General features: G+C 38.0%; 1 protein-coding gene across 1 annotated transcript in view; it reads right to left on the bottom strand.

The window, feature by feature from the left end:
- Positions 1-2,888: 2,888 nt before the first annotated feature.
- Positions 2,889-17,233, bottom strand: part of LOC103516146 (cadherin-87A-like) — a gene marked incomplete at its 5' end in the record, with an annotated part of 47,670 nt that continues 33,325 nt past the window's right edge. Inside the window, 8 exons of the mRNA XM_026828627.1 lie at positions 2,889-3,228; positions 3,466-3,583; positions 4,087-4,309; positions 4,690-4,728; positions 6,448-6,686; positions 11,431-11,550; positions 12,424-12,771; positions 13,942-14,231. Of these exons, the coding sequence (XP_026684428.1) occupies positions 3,197-3,228; positions 3,466-3,583; positions 4,087-4,309; positions 4,690-4,728; positions 6,448-6,686; positions 11,431-11,550; positions 12,424-12,771; positions 13,942-14,231 (1,409 nt within the window). The remainder of the gene's footprint in view (positions 3,229-3,465; positions 3,584-4,086; positions 4,310-4,689; positions 4,729-6,447; positions 6,687-11,430; positions 11,551-12,423; positions 12,772-13,941; positions 14,232-17,233) is intronic.

The following is a 17,233-nucleotide window of genomic DNA, read 5'->3' as shown; positions in this document are numbered from 1 at the left end:
AATTTTGCTTTTTCTTCTACGACTTCTAGATATCGAGATAAATCGTAAATACCGGTAAATCGTGAAGTTTGACGTCACGGCATACGCTCCCGTAGGCGATGACGTCATAATTCATGACTCCCGCATCGTTTGTTTGTGCGCAAGCGTTTCTGCGCATTTTGCGGAAAAATCTGACGTCAGTAAATCGTGAAGTTTGACGTCACGGCATACGCTCCCGTAGGCGATGACGTCATAATTCATGACTCCCGCATCGTTTGTTTGTGCGCATTTTGCGGAAAAATCTGACGTCACAACTCTTTGAACTTTTTCATTCGAACGGCAATTAAAAATTGAATTTTCGAACTTTTACAGTTACTTTTTCGGAGTTTCGACCTCAGATTTGGATTTTTCACAACTTTTTACGTAGGAATCGACCTTTTATTTATAATTTTTACCCATTTGCAACTGCTCCATTAGACATAGCACAATTCTTGCTCGTATTTCCGTACTTTCAGGAATACGCCCCTGTGTGATACACAATCATACAAGTATAGAATTCATGGAGTTTCAGAACAACGAACAGAGAGAAGCCGAAATAGCTCGGCTGAGTTTAAGACTAAAGAAAAAATTACATTTTAAAAAATAAAAGAAAGGAAATCACACATTTGTTAAGCCTAATGTTACAATACTTTATAAATTATGTACAAATACAAAAATACTAGAATTATATTCCCATCATTACATTGGAAGACACATCAGACTCTTTGTTCTTTTTCAAGAAATCAATGGAAATTATTTGTCAGGCAGTGAATTTCTAACATCGGTGTAGAAAATGAGAGTGGAAACTGTGAAAATTACAGAACCAAGGCTCAAAAAGTACTCTTGGAACAGTAATAGATACTCAATCGTCCTGAAAAGGCTCAGTGCACCCCGTATTCAGAGAGCACAGAGCCAAACCTGGGACCTCCGGTAAGCAAGCCTAGTGTGACTCGGTAAAATCTATTGTAAAAAAAGTAAAAATACATCTTTTCCATTGATTTGTCAAAAGAGAACAATCTAGAAGCTCTGATTTTGAAAACAGTGTTTTACCCACAGGGGGTAGCACACCATTTTACAATACATGAAGAACCCTACCATGTTGTTCTTTTTCAAGAAATCAATGGAAATTATTTGTCAGGCAGTGAATTTCTAACATCGGTGTAGAAAATGAGAGTGGAAACTGTGAATCGTCCTGAAAAGGCTCAGTGCACCCCGTATTCAGAGCACAGAGCCAAACCTGGGGCCTCCGGTAAGCAAGCCTAGTACTTATGACTCGGTAAAATCTATTGTAAAAAAGTAAAAATACATCTTTTCCATTGATTTGTCAAAAGAGAACAATCTAGGAGCTCTGATTTTGAAAACAGTGTTTTACCCACAGGGGGTAGCACCTAGCACACCATTTTACAATACATGAAGAACCCTACCATTACCCTTACACTGTAGTAAGGGCTACAGATACACAGTAGGGCAACTATAATACATTTTATCAAGGAAGACTCAAATCACAATAATTGATCATAGACTAAGTCTAGGTTATTCAATTTACACTGTACATAATACTTGGAGTTTTAGACTCCAACTAAATCAGATATGGAATTTCCAGCCTGATTTAAACCTTAATGGGTGATGTGGGGACTGTGAGACCCCACACAATTCATGTTCGTCTGAAAATTCTTGGAGAAATTTAATGACGGTAAATTTAATTCTTGAGAACAGAACTGGAAGACACATCAGACTCTTTGTTCTTTTTCAAGAAATCAATGGAAATTATTTGTCAGGCAGTGAATTTCTAACATCGGTGTAGAAACTGTGAAAATTACAGAACCAAGGCGCAAAAAGTAGTCTTGGGACAGTAATAATCGTCCTAAAAAGGCTCAGTGTACCCCGTATTCAGAGCACAGAGCCAAACCTGGGACCTCCGGTAAGCAAGCCTAGTATGACTCGGTAAAATCTATTGTAAAAATACATCTTTTCCATTGATTTGTCAAAAGAGAACAATCTAGGAGCTCTGATTTTGAAAACAGTGTTTTACCCACAGGGGGTAGCACACCATTTTACAATACATGAAAAACCCTACCATTACCCTTACACTGTAGTAAGGGCTACAGATAAACAGTAGGGCAACTATAATACATTTTATCAAGGAAGACTCAAATCACAATAATTGATTATAGACTAAGCCTAGGTTATTCAATTTACACTGTACATAATACTGGGAGTTTTAGACTCCAACTAAATCAGATATGGAATTTCCAGCCTAATTTTCCAGATTTAAACCTTAATGGGTGATGTGGGGACTGTGAGACCCCACAGAATTCATGTTCGTCTGAAAATTCTTGGAGAAATTTAATGACGGTAAATTTGATTCTTGAGAACAGAATCTATTTCTATTCACTAAAGCATTTTGATTTGATTAGGGCGTGCTTGCTCTCTTACAAAATGGCCATTTCAAACCAATCAAATTTTAGACACTTTCTTATAATCTGCATAAGTTTGAAACTTTTTTTATCTATTGATTTATTGAGGAAGTTTACCATGGTACCAGTTGATTTATTTGCGGAGTTGACCATAAGACCAACTGGTTTTTCGTTTTCGTGTTACTAAAGCATTTTGATTTGATTAGGGCGTGCTTGCTCTCTTACAAAATGGCCATTTCAAACCAATCAAATTTTAGACACTTTCTTACAATCTGCATAAGTTTGAAACTTTTTTATCTATTGATTTATTGAGGAAGTTTACCATGGTACCAGGTGATTTTTTTGCGGAGTTGACCATAAGATCAACTGGTTTTTCGTTTTCGTAGAGTTCAATGATATCACTTGATTTTTGGCGGAGTGCACCGTTACATTAGCAGACTTAGATTTACTAAAGCATTTTGATTTGATTAGGGCGTGCTTGCTCTCTTACAAAATGGCCATTTCAAACCAATCAAATTTTAGACACTTTCTTTTTCTTACAATCTGCATAAGTTTGAAACTTCTTTATCTATTGATTTATTGAGGAAGTTTACCATGGTACCAGTTGATTTTTTTTGCGGAGTTGACCATAAGATCAATTGGTTTTTCGTTTTCGTAGAGTTCAATGATATCACTTGATTTTTCGCGGAGTGCACATTAGCAGACTTAGGGCCGGAGTTGAAATATTTTCATAAGGAGTTGTATACAGGATGGGTCAGATGTCAGATGAGTTCCAATATAAACTCAGGCTGATGTGTATCCTTCCCCTCTTCTGAGGGAGGAGAGGGGAGGGGTGGAGGTTTTCTCAGGATTTCATTGGATTTGGGCACTTGGAACGTGGAACCCTGAAACCCTAGGGAAGCTTCGTACATCTGGAAACAAAAACAAAGAAATTATCAGTTTGTTTGTTAGTTGGTTGTTTGTTTGTCTGTTTGCTTGTTTAATTGCCTTTTTCCCTCAAAATATCGTTGAGAAATAAACTCAGGCTGATGTGTATCCTTCCCCTCTTCTGAGGGAGGAGAGGGGAGGGGTGGAGGTTTTCTCAGGATTTCATTGGATTTGGGAACTTGGAATGTGGAACCCTGAAACCCTAGGGAAGCTTCGTACATCTGGAAACAAAAACAAAGAAATTATCAGTTTGTTTATTTGGTTGGTTGTTTGTTATTGGATTTGGGAACTTGGAATGTGGAACCCTGAAACCCTAGGGAAGCTTCGTACATCTGGAAACAAAAACAAAGAAATTATCAGTTTGGGTACTTGGAATGTGGAACCCTGAAACCCTACGGAAGCTTCGTACATCTGGAAACAAAAACAAAGAAATTATCAGTTTGTTTGTTAGTTTGGTTAGTTGGTTGTTTGTTTGTCTGTTTGCTTGTTTAATTGCCTTTTTTTCCCCTCAAAATATCGTTGAGAAAAAAAGATTTTAGACAGAGAGAACTGTAACTGTTAAGTTCTTATTGTCCCGAAAGCGAAGAGTGAAAGATGGGATGGGAAAAGGAAAGCCGTTCCGAGAACGAACCTTATCTCGGAACGGCTGGAACCTAAAAGATTTAGGATAAAATCCGCTCCCAGGTGGGCATCGAACCCGCGACCTACAACTAGAACATCTTACCTGTTGACTATGAGAACTAACATTATCTAGGGGTATAATAGATCCCCCTAGAGTAGCATAGTCTCCTGCTCCTCCTTGTATGGTAGCATACGTATTGTCTGCTCCACTCAGATTATCTATACTGTCTCTTCTCCCCCCTCCTCCACCTCGTTCTGTACTCCCCCTATCCAGATCACAGAATACTTGCATGGTTAACTCTTGCTCTTCATACAGCTTTAGCTTCCTGCGAATAGAATAGAATGGATTAGATCGAATTGGCAATCGTTAAAAATAAAATAAAAAAAAGGAACTGTAACTGTGCAAAGGAGGCACAAAACAACTCAAGGGAAAATATCTTTCATTTCGCCATGTTTTCTGTAAGACTAAAATGACAGGATATATTTTTTAAATCAATTTATCTCGGGAAAAGTCGTAAGAAAAGAAAAATTCCGTTGGTCCTCATTTTTCCTGCTCTATGACTTTGAAACATCACCCAAGTAAGCGCAACTGATCTATTATCTCAAAATGAAGTTAGTGTGGGTTAGTCCGTTTCACCTCTTGGCCCCTCAATTAAAATTCTGTTTCTTTCTTCCTTCCTTCCAACAGATGATGGGATTTACTCACTGTTCAATCCAGAGCGGATTCTCGGTAATGCTGAGATCGTTCTCTCTCTCTCTCTCTCTCTCTCTCTCTCTCTCTCTCTCTCTCTCTCTCTCTCTCTCTCTCTCTCTCTCTTTCATTAGACTCCAACTCTTTATCGTTGACATTCGTTATCTTCGCCACTTTTTGCGTATAAAAACTGTCCTGCCTCGTTTTTGGGTATAAATACCGTTCTCTAACCAACCACTCTACTTCATTCTTCCTCTGTAAAGAACATCTTATCGTCAGAAGTGAACCTACATCACAGCATCACCATTAAGTTCGTAGTCTTCGGGACGGTTTGCATTCTGCTGCTCCATTTGGATAAGTCTACGACATTTCCAGAGAACCACCTATCTTATAGTATAAAATCAAGATCCATTCACTCATTCACATTTCATATACCAATGGGCTAATTCTATTTTCATAGTTCTGTAAACCGAACATTACCATTGTTGCAAATTCTCGCCTCCAAGAAATAAATAAGATTTCCGTACTACGGTATTATGAGGTATTCACGATTGGACTGATCAAGTAATGAAGTAAAATTGGACATCACGCCTGTATGTAGGTGCTTATGAAAATCGTCCTAGGGTACACATTTTTATTATAAGTCCAATATTACGATTTAATCGTAAGCAGAAACGGTGTGGACATAAAACTTTGCGATTTTAGATTTACCGTGCGATCTGTTTGTAAGACTGAACCGCAACACCTAGAAAGCTGAAATTTGGTAGGAATATTCCTTTTATGGTCTAGGTGTGCAATAAGAAAGGATTTTGCGAAACTAAACCGACCCTGAGATATGATCAATTTTTGATCGCTAAAATCTCCTTAAGAAATACACAGAGTGCAGAGACTGTGGGAGAGAAATGTTCCGCTCTCGACCAACATTTTGAGGGAGTATTTCGCGTCCATATTCACAGAGACGATAGAAAAAATTACATTCCTTGTTATTCTGCAATTAAAAAAAAAAAAAGATTTTTAACATTCCTGGTTCTTCTACTCACCCATTCATTTGACGAAAACTCATTTCTGTTCATGCGTAGAAACGAGTTTTTGTCAAATAACGTTAAAGAGTTTAATTAACGGGTCGCTAATTTTGGTTCCAAAAACTCTCTATTATGATTAAGGCACAATAATACAAAATAAATTATACCCGGGACCACGATTCAAATTTAAACCAGATTGTAGCCCCGGCAATTAAGGCAATAAGAAGAACCCCGGGTTACAAGTTCATGTTTCAAGTCTGAGAATACTCGGAGACTGTTTGGAGCACTCTCGCGAGAATGCTCAGAGGTGAACGATCACTGTAACATGAACCTGTAGTCCCGAGATAAGTAGATGATGTTGAGTATTGAGATTATTGAGAAGTATGTATGAACAGTACAGGGGCACACTCCTGAAAGGTACTGACAAATACACGTAGTACTTTTTTCAATATAATTTTCCCTGTATTTAAATTTCACTTGTGTTAGCCTAGTTAGCTTGAAGGGTAGCGCGTCTGCCTTTGAAGTGCTAGGCAGAGGGTTCGATTCCCGCCCGGAGCGGATTTTATCCTGACGGGATAATGTTCGTTCTCGGAACGGCTAACTTTCTCCTATCCTATCATCATTCTCTCTGTGCTTCCCGGACGATAAGACCTTAGCAGGTACAGATTCCTCTATCAAATCTCTCGAGAGGAAAAAAAAAAAAATCACTTGTACCTTGAAAGTTGAAAGCTTTTAGAAATTGAAGTCATACTTGGAGTCTATAATCCTCAGGATATGAGGTATAGCTGCTATCTCTTCGCTTCCCATGTCCACCACATGTACAAACATATCAGTCCAGTCACGCCTTAGTTCCCCAGTAGGTGTAAGATGCTCCTTAATATCATCTACTACCACTAGAGTAGATGTAGCGTTGCTGAGGTCACGTACTATTTCGCTTTGTTCTGTTATAACTTCGGCAGGAGGACGGGAGAGGATGATTTTGATCAGCTGCTGTCAATCACATCTCAGGTGTTTACTCTGGTTTCAGTATAAAACGTTCAGCTCCGTCTGCTAACTCATTACAACTTCCGTTCATCTCACAGAGACAACAGGTACTCCCTAGCAGAACACAGCACCACCAACACCAACCCAACAACATGTCCATCCTTAGAATCTGCCTGGTTATTGCCTTCGCTATCCTGGTAAGTCTTACATTCAATTCAATTCGTGTTCTATTCGACTGAATTTAATATTCCATTCAATAGCAATATTTTAAATTCAATTCAACCAGTGTTCAATCTTCCGATAGGATATTTAAAAATCAATTTCAATTAAGTGTGCCTTCAATTCATTAGCAATTTTCAATTCAATTCGTCTTAAATTCAATAGGAACTTAAAATTCAAATCCATTCAATAGCAATAGAAATTCAATTAAATTTAATTTTATAAGTGTTCAATCAGATAGGATCTTCAATTAACCAAATTTTCAGTTCAATTCAATAGGAACTTTAAATTCAATTCAATACAAACTTTAAATTTAATTCAATACGAACTTTAAATTCAATTCAACTAGTTTTCAATCCAATAGGATATTTAAATTCAATTGAGCAATTTTTCAGTTCAATTCAATAGATTTTAAATTCAATTCAACTAGTTTTCAACCCGATAGGATATTTAAATTTACTTTCATAAGCAAATTTTCAGATCAGTTTAATTCAATAGTAACTTGAAACTCATTTTCAATTGAATGTTTCTTCAAATCAATCCATTAGTACCTAATTTTCAATCCAATCAATTAAATGATTCGTGATAATGATAATATTTTGATATCAACCAATAAGATTCTTCAATTAAAAAGTTAAACTTAAACTGAGTTTAAACTCACTTTGTGGTAACTTGAAACTCATTTTCAATTGAATGTTTCTTCAAATCAATCCATTAGTACCTAATTTTCAATCCAATCAATTCAATGATTAGTGATAATGATAATATTTTGATATCAACCAATAAGATTCTTCAATTAAAAAGTTAAACTTAAACTGAGTTTCAACTCGTAACTTGAAACTCATTTTCAATTGAATGTTTCTTCAAATCAATCCATTAGTACCTAATTTTCAATCCAATCAATTCAATGATTAGTGCTAATGATAATATTTTGATATCAACCAATAAGATTCTTCAATTAAAAAGTTAAACTTAAACTGAGTTTCTGAACTTTGTAATCCCAGCCATGATTAGAAGAAAAAACTAGCATTTATGCTTAACACAATTCAAATTCCTTTAATTGCCTATTATTTCAAATAATTAATCATTTACATGCCTATCTTATATTGTAAAATCAAGATCCATTCACTCGTTCACATTTCACACACTGATCGCTCTATCTCGAGAACCACAACACCTAGAAACTGAAATTTGATAGGAATATTCCTTTTGTGGTCTAGGTGTGCAATAAGAAAGGATTTTGCGAAAATCTAAACCGATCCTGAGATATGATCAAGTTTTGATCCCTAAAATCTCCATAAGAAATACACAGAGTGCAGAGACTGCGGGAGAGAAATGTTCCGCTCTCGACCAACATTTTGAGTTTCGTGTATGTTTTTAGTTTGATAACTATGCAGCTAATAGGGAGCGCGCAGCGCGACCGTATTTTTTATTATTTTCTACAAGTTCGGCCATGCCTTTTCTACAAGGTTGGCCATGCATCAGGATGAACTAGCGGGATTCCGGAGCGAAGCGACGGAATTCAGCTAGTGAGGTTATAAAATTAATTTCATCCATTTCGGAACTCACTGTATCTATCCATTGTACCAATTCAACTAGTTTTCAATCCAATAGGATATTTAAATTCAATTGAGCAATTTTTCAGTTCAATTCAATAGATTTTAAATTCAATTCAATACGAAATTTAAATTCAATTCAACTAGTTTTCAAACCGATAGGATATTTAAATTTACTTTCATAAGCAAATTTTCAGATCAGTTTAATTCAAAAAAAAAAAAAAAAAAAAAAAAAAAAAACAAAAAACAAACAAAAAAAAATCACGGCTTCAGCACAAATAAACCATAATAATTAGGTTAGTGTGGTGTCTTTTTATACATACAGTATTGAAAATATGACCACCCAGTAACTAATCTGTTTCTTAGCAACCAGATCAACAATTAAGAAAATACTACACAGTTTGTTTCCATCATTTCTTTGGTCTGTTCTCAGTTCTCTGCTTACAATAAAACATACATCTTCCTATTCCAAATCCTATCGCTGTATTTATTCAATCGTTACGATTCTACATATAATTACAATTACAAGACACAATAGTTAGATTAGCCATTGTTAAAACTGGGGAACCAAGGGCAAAAAACTTTATTTACCAACAAAGTTCCCTGGCAGTACAACGGGGCAATGTCGCTAGTATATTAGGGGCACACCCTTGTGGGGAGGGGTTGGAAAATGTATTCTACATTTAATATGTACTTTTTTTTTTTAATATGTACCTACCTATGTTAATTTTGTGTATATGTACCTATGTTAATTCGTAAATTTTGCTCAATAAAAATATTTTTTTCTCATGTTACATTAAGCATTGGGTATACGAGTATAGTAGTATAGTTAGATTAAGAACAATTGGGAAAATACTACACAGTTTGTTTCCATCATTTCTTTGGTCTGTTCTCAGTTCTCTGCTTACAATAAAACATACATCTTCCCATTCCAAATCCTATCGCTGTATTTATTCAATCCTTACGATTCTACATATAATTACAACTAAAAGACACAATAGTTAGATTAAGCATTGGGTATACGAGTAGTAGTATAGTTGGGGGGGAGGGGCTGGAAAATGTATTCTACATTTAATATGTACTTTTTTTTTAATATGTACCTACCTATGTTAATTTTGTGCATATGTACCAATGTACCTATGTTAATTCGTAAATTTTGCTCAATAAAAATATTTTTTTCTCATGTTAGATTAAGCATTGGGTATACGAGTAGTAGTATAGTTGGATTACGTAGGAATCGACCTTTTATTTATAATTTTTACCCATTTGCAACTGCTCCATTAGACATAGCACAATTCTTGCTCGTATTTCCGTACTACGGTATTATGAGGTATTCACGATTGGACTGATCAAGTAATGAAGTAAAATTGGACATCACGCCTGTATGTAGGTGCTTATGAAAATCGTCCTAGGGTACACATTTTTATTATAAGTCCAATATTACGATTTAATCGTAAGCAGAAACGGTGTGGACATAAAACTTTGCGATTTTAGATTTACCGTGCGATCTGTTTGTAAGAAAAAATCCAAGCCTAGTGCTTGGTTAACACGTACAATAATTTCGTGTGATATAATACCCCGCCAGTGGGGGGAAAGCTCCAGGCCTAGGTCTGTCAGACCGTATGACGCTCAGGCGGTCTGAGTATAAGTAGTGGACATGATGTGCCAAGTTTTATTCAATGAACCACGGGCCTGTAATGAGACTGTATATTGGCATGATTTAATTCGCATAACTCTGACTGTTACCAATCCCATGGCTCTCAACATCAACAAAACATCTATACACATGTGTCCATAGCAGGTAAATTATAGCTATAAGATATATACAAGCTGTACATTATAGATATGTAGTTGATATACATGAGGCTATATGATTTCTACATTGGTGACATTTGGAGTGTCACCTAGTCTCTTCATAACGTCAGGATGTCAATCACATTTTCCGTACTACGGTATTATGAGGTATTCACGATTGGACTGATCAAGTAATGAAGTAAAATTGGACACCACGCCTGTATGCAGGTGCTCATGAAAATCATCCTAGGGTACATATTTTTATTATAAGTCTATAAGTCCAATATTACGATTTAATCGTAAGCAGAAACGGTGTGGACATAAAACTTTGCGATTTTAGATTTACCGTGCGATCTGTTTGTAAGAAAAAATCCAAGCCTAGTGCTTGGTTAACACGTACAATAATTTCGTATGATTTATTACCCCGCCAGTGGGGGGAAAGCTCCAGCCCTAGGTCTGTCAGACCGTATGACGCTCAGGCGGTCTGAGCATAAGTAGTGGACATGATGTGGGTAAGAAAAAATCCAAGCCTAGTGCTTGGTTAACACGTACAATAATTTCGTGTGATATAATACCCCGCCAGTGGGGGGAAAGCTCCAGTCCTAGATCTGTCAGACCGTATGACGCTCAGGCGGTCTGAGCATAAGTGGTGGACATTATGTGCCAAGTTTTATTCAATGAACCACGGGCCTGTAATGAGACTGTATATTGGCATGATTTAATTTAAGAAAAAAATCCAAGCCTAGTGCTTGGTTAACACGTACAATAATTTCGTGTGATATAATACCCCGCCAGTGGGGGGAAAGCTCCAGGCCTAGGTCTGTCAGACCGTATGACGCTCAGGCGGTCTGAGTATAAGTAGTGGACATGATGTGCCAAGTTTTATTCAATGAACCACGGGCCTGTAATGAGACTGTATATTGGCATGATTTAATCCGCATAACTCTGACTGTTACCAATCCCATGGCTCTCAACATCAACAAAACATCTATACACATGTGTCCATAGCAGGTAAATTATAGCTATAAGATATATACAAGCTGTACATTATAGATATGTAGTTGATATACATGAGGCTATATGATTTCTACATTGGTGACATTTGGAGTGTCACATAGTCTCTTCATAACGTCAGGATGTCAATCACAATGAGCTGTATCAGTTAGCATACCATCTGATACCTGGACTAGGAGATTATACACAGTCTTGCCCTTAGCTAGGGGTCCTTGGATTGTTAATATACCACTATCATCCACCGCGAACACATCTGAAACACATAGGAAACGAGATAAATCAGATACCTGTAAGAATAAATCTGAATAACAAGTTAGTAAATTTAGGTTCTTTGTTTTATATTTATAAATTTGCAATTAGTTTTTTTTTTTTTTAATGAGTGTTCCACCGCCGTTTTTATTTCGTAGCAATGAAACAACTGCTGCATTAGACGCATGTGGCCTGTGTCGTAGCATGCCCATCCCGTAGTATGCCTCTCATCAGATGGGCGAGAAGAGACACAATACTTCCCATTTAGGTGATCCCGTAGTATGCCTCCCATCAGATGGGCGAGAAGAGACACAATACTTCCCATTTAGGTGCTGGGTCAACACGAGAACACCAGAAAGTAACCCGTTGTTTTTTTTTTTTTTTTTTTTTTTTTACAAATTTTTGTCGATGGTGGGATTCGAACCCGGGACCTTCTGCATGGCAAGCATGTTCATCTACGTGCTTTATAGACATCAGAACAAATAACTACGTATTTTATATTTTTTATAGACACGTATTTTATTATAGACTACGTAGAAATAGTTTAATTCTAACAGAGATTTGACGTCACTGTTAAATGCTAAGGTTTTTAGTGACGGGGGTTTTACCCTTCATTCGGCCACAAGCTACCCTCCTCCTCACATTAACTTCACCCAGCCAGGCTAAGATGTTTAAGGCGGGGTCAGTAAATAATAATAATAATTGTGCTTAGTAATAATAGTGCTTATATATACTACTCGCATAGAACTGAAAAGTCCCTTTACTCCAGCAGTAGGCTACCACTGTTATTGTGGTCAAATTCTCAAATGATACTGAGGATAAAATTCCATACCTCGGCTGGGATTGAACCCACGCCCTCCTGTTTACCAGGCGAGCGCCTTGACCACTACACCACCGAGGCAGGTAAATACGCCATAAGGCTTACCTTGTACACTGGGATGAGCAGGTAGTACATTCTCAATAGCCACGCCCACGTAGTACGCCTTAAGGAAGTCATACTTGGAGTCTATAATCCTCAGGATATGAGGTATAGCTGCTATCTCTTCACTTCCCATGTCCACCACATGTACAAACATATCAGTCCAGTCACGCCTTAGTTCCCCAGTAGGTGTAAGGTGCTCCTTAATATCATCTACTACCACTAGAGTAGATGTAGCGTTGCTGAGGTCACGTACTATTTCGCTTTGTTCTGTTATAACTTCGGCAGGAGGACGGGAGAGGATGATTTTGATCAGCTGCTGAGGTTCGTAGATCCAAACCTGGGAATAAGACAAAGTACATAATTATGAATGAGATAGGGGTGGCAAGCATACACGAAGGAAATGTGTCAGCTGCTGAGGCTCGTAGATCCAAACCTGAGAATAAGACAAAGTACATATGAATGAGATAGGGGTGGCAAGCATACACGAAGGAAATGTGTGATGATGAAACTTTCCAAAAATAATTCCGTGTCATAAAATTTAAGAGCATAAGAAAATTGCGGATATCACATCAGTCAGTGAGATAGTATATTTTTGGTGCTCCAGATTCCAGAATCAATCTATCTTAAGCTGTGCTCACACATAGTTAGTCGACTGTCGATTGATGTCGACTGAAACCGTCCACACTGCCTCGACAACATAGATTCACCTCGTCGACCAAAGGCCGTCGACTATGTGTGAACATAGCTTTACAATAGATTTTTTTCCTCCTCCTGAAAAGTTAGTAACATGATTGTTAGGCGGTGTTGTATCATTTAAGCGACAAAACTTTGGAATATCTACAGCCCAACATCATCTCTGTGGTCTAGAGTCTAGAGGTTCTAATCCTAACCTGGGAAATTTTCTAAAAAAAAAAAACAGATATTAAAAGGATCAACTCAAGGTCTATTCCCACTTGTCATACGATTTTTTCCCGAATGTCCTGTAGGCAATGTAATTTAAATGGAAGTGTTCCCACTTCACACGACACGATTTTTTCCCCCGAACAAGTGGGAACAGATCTCTAGAAATAATTGGAGACTTGACTTACATGAACCAGTGCCGTCGCTTCCCTATAGGGCGGGGACGTTTCCCGCGCCACCACCTCCAGTTTAAACCGGTCCTGATTATATTCCGCCATCCGTTGTGTGGTGTATACGCGCCCTATCTCATCTATTGAGAACGGGGCCGGCACTACAGAGCCAGATGATTGTTTAGATCCGGCTTTGTATAGATGAGACGCTTGGATGATCAGCTGCTGAGGCTCGTAGATCCAAACCTGAGAATAAGACAAAGTACATATGAATGAGATAGGGGTGGCAAGCATACACGAAGGAAACACGATTTTTTCCCGAATGTCCTGTAGGCAATGTAATTTTAAATGGAAGTGTTCCCACTTCACACGACACGATTTTTTTCCCCCGAACAAGTGGGAACAGATCTCTAGAAATAATTCGCGACTTGACTTACATGGACCAGTGCGGTCGCTTCCCTATAGGGCGGGGACGTTTCCCGCGCCACCACCTCCAGTTTAAACCGGTCCTGATTATATTCCGCCATCCGTTGTGTGGTGTATACGCGCCCTATCTCATCTATTGAGAACGGGGCCGGCACTACAGAGCCAGATGATTGTTTAGATCCGGCTTTGTATAGATGAGACGCTTGGATGAGGAACACGAAATGAGCAAAGTCTCCGGAGTCCGGATCAGTGGCGGACACTTGGGTGACCATGTGATGAGCAGTGGCGTAGGAACTCACACCTGGGGAGGAAAAGGAACAGCATAGGTCAGAAGATTTTAGTGAGAAATAGGTCTTATCAATGAAAAATAGGTTAGAAAATGTTTACTCCTGGCAGAGAACCAGAAATTTTCTAACCAGACTTTCCCGTGCTAGGTGTGGATGTAAAAGAATGTGCCTTGAAGTAATGCGAAAGCGGTACCGAGGTACAATTAAAAACTCAATCATTTTTAAAAATAATGTTCAAATCCGAGGTCAAAACTCCGAAAAAATAACTGTAAAAGGTCGAAAATTTAATTTTTATTTTCCGTTCTAATGAAAGAGTTCAAAGATTTGTGACGTCAGACTTTACGCAGTTGTTTTTTTCGCCCGCAAAGTAGCGCCAGTATGCAAGCAGGCTTGCGGAGGAGCAGAAAGAAATGCACAGAAACGGGACATTTGATGTGACGTCATCGCCTACGGGAGCGTATGCCGTGACGTCAAAGTTCACGATTTACCGGCATTTTTTCGACATTTGATGTGACGTCATCGCCTACGGGAGCGTATGCCGTGACGTCAAAGTTCACGATTTACCGGCATTTTTTAAATCAATTTATCTCGGGATCTAGAAGTCGTAGAAGAAAAAGAAAAATTCCGTTGGTCCTCATTTTTCCTGCTCTATGACTTCGAAACATCACCCAAGTAAGCGCAACTCCTCCATTACCTCAAAATGAAGTTAGTGTGGGTTAGTCCGTTTTACCTCTTGGCCCCTCAATTAAAATTCTGTTCCTTCCTTCCAACTAATGATGGGATTTACTCACTGTTCAATCCAGAGCGGATTCTCGGTAATACTGAGATCATCAACCCAAGTAAGCGCAACTGATCAATTATCTCAAAATGAAGTTAGTGTGGATTAGTCCGTTTTACCTCTTGGCCCCTCAATTAAAATTCCGTTTCTTCCTTCCTTCCAACTGATGATGAGATTTACTCACTGTTCAATCCAGAGCGGATTCTCCGTAATAAAATCGATTTATCTCGGGATCTAGAAGTCGTAGAAGAAAAAGAAAAATTCCTTTGGTCCTCATTTTTCCTGCTCTGTGACTTTGAAACATCACCCAAGTAAGCGCAACTGATCAATTATCTCAAAATGAAGTTAGTGTGGATTAGTCCGTTTTACCTCTTGGCCCCTCAATTAAAATTCTGTTCCTTTCTTTCTTCCTTCCTTCCAACTGATGATGGGATTTACTCACTGTTCAATCCAGAGCGGATTCTCCGTAATGCTGAGATCAGAGATCGTCGATGAATTGCTTCTGCTTCTTGATGAGCATTTCTGATTTGTGCGGTGTGCCCCCTCCCCCTCCTCCGGAGTCTGTGGATAGCCACTGCTTACAGCAACAGCATAGCACACACACAGCTAGGAGTCCTACCACGAGAACTATGACCAAGGCTATCAGAGCCAGAAGTCCGGGTTCGAACTTGTCTTCTGGAAACATTTCAAATAGAGGAGAGAATAGTATTAATTTTTATTTTCTGGAAACATTTGAAATAAAGGAGAGAAATAAATAAATAAAATTTGTACTCGTTTTTCGATTGCAAATATTTCAACGGGTTACTTTCTGGTGTTCTCGTGTTGACCCAGGAGAACTATGACCAAGGCTATCAGAGCCAGAAGTCCGGGTTCGAACTTGTCTTCTGGAAACATTTGAAATAGAGGAGAGAATAGTATTCATTAATAATTTGTTTTCTGGAAACATTTGAAATAAAGGAGAGGAGAACTATGACCAAGGCTATCAGAGCCAGAAGTCCGGGTTCGAACTTGTCTTCTGGAAACATTTGAAATAGAGGAGAGAATAGTATTAATTAATATTTTGTTTTCTGGAAACATTTGAAATAAAGGAGAGAATAAATAAATAAGTAAAATTTGTACTCGTTTTTCGATTGCAAATATTTCAACGGGTTACTTTCTGGTGTTCTCGTGTTGACCCAGCACCTAAATGGGAAGTATTGTGTCTCTTCTCGCCCATCTGATGAGAGGCATACTACGGGATGGGCATGCTACGACACAGGCCACATGCGTCCAATGTAGCAGTTGTTTTATTGCTACGAAATAAAAACGGCGGTGGAACACTCATTAAAAAAAAATAGTATTTTTAAATCTTATAATATCTAATCTCCCAATAACTTCCAGTCTGATAGGTATACTGTGTCAATGGGCAACTCAATATTATTTGAGCAGTTCTAAATAAAGATTTATTTTGTTTCTCTCTAGACTGCAGGAGTAATAATCAACGCCGCCGACAGTATTTAAATAGTAAAAGGCTAGGAAGAAGAAGATGATGAAGGAATGGTCAAAGCCAGCCTGGTTAGCTAGGAGGGTGGTGCGCCTGCCTTGTAAGCGCTAGATCGCGGGTTCGGGTCCCGCTCGGGGTGAACTTTATCCTAAGCAGATAAAGTTAAAAAAAAAAAAGAAATACAATACTTTCTCATTACCTTGTATAGGTTCCCTATGCGTAAGGGTAATAGAAAGTAAAAAAAAAAAAAATGTCAATCGACCATAATGTAGACACCGTGTTGTTTTAGAGTTACAGATTTGGATCCTCATAATTTGATTGACACATATTCACAAACAATAGATATTAAATTCTATTTGGCCCAGATATCATTAAAATATGAAATATTGTATTTGTCCTAGATATTATTTCGTCTGGACCCACGTGTATTGTTTAATTTTCGGTTACTGATATACTGACATATGTTCATCTACGTGCTTTATAGACATCAGAACAAATAACTACGTATTTTATATTTTTTATAGACACGTATTTTATTATACATATAGACTACGTAGAAATCTAACAGAGATTTGACGTCACTGTTAAATGCTTAGGTTTTTAGTGACGGGGGGTTTTACCCTCCATTCGGCCACAAGCTACCCTCCTACTCACATTAACTTCACCCAGCCAGGCTAAGATGTTTTAGGCGGGGTCAGTAAATAATAATAATAGTGCTTATTTATACTACTCGCATAGGACTGAAAAGTCCCTTT

The sequence above is a fragment of the Diaphorina citri genome, unplaced genomic scaffold, assembly GCF_000475195.1.
Source record: "Diaphorina citri unplaced genomic scaffold, Diaci psyllid genome assembly version 1.1 scaffold1496, whole genome shotgun sequence".
Taxonomy (NCBI): Eukaryota; Metazoa; Arthropoda; class Insecta; order Hemiptera; family Psyllidae; genus Diaphorina; species Diaphorina citri.
The sequence above is the reverse complement of the archived record's forward strand: the minus strand, read 5'-3'. Positions and strand labels throughout refer to the sequence as shown.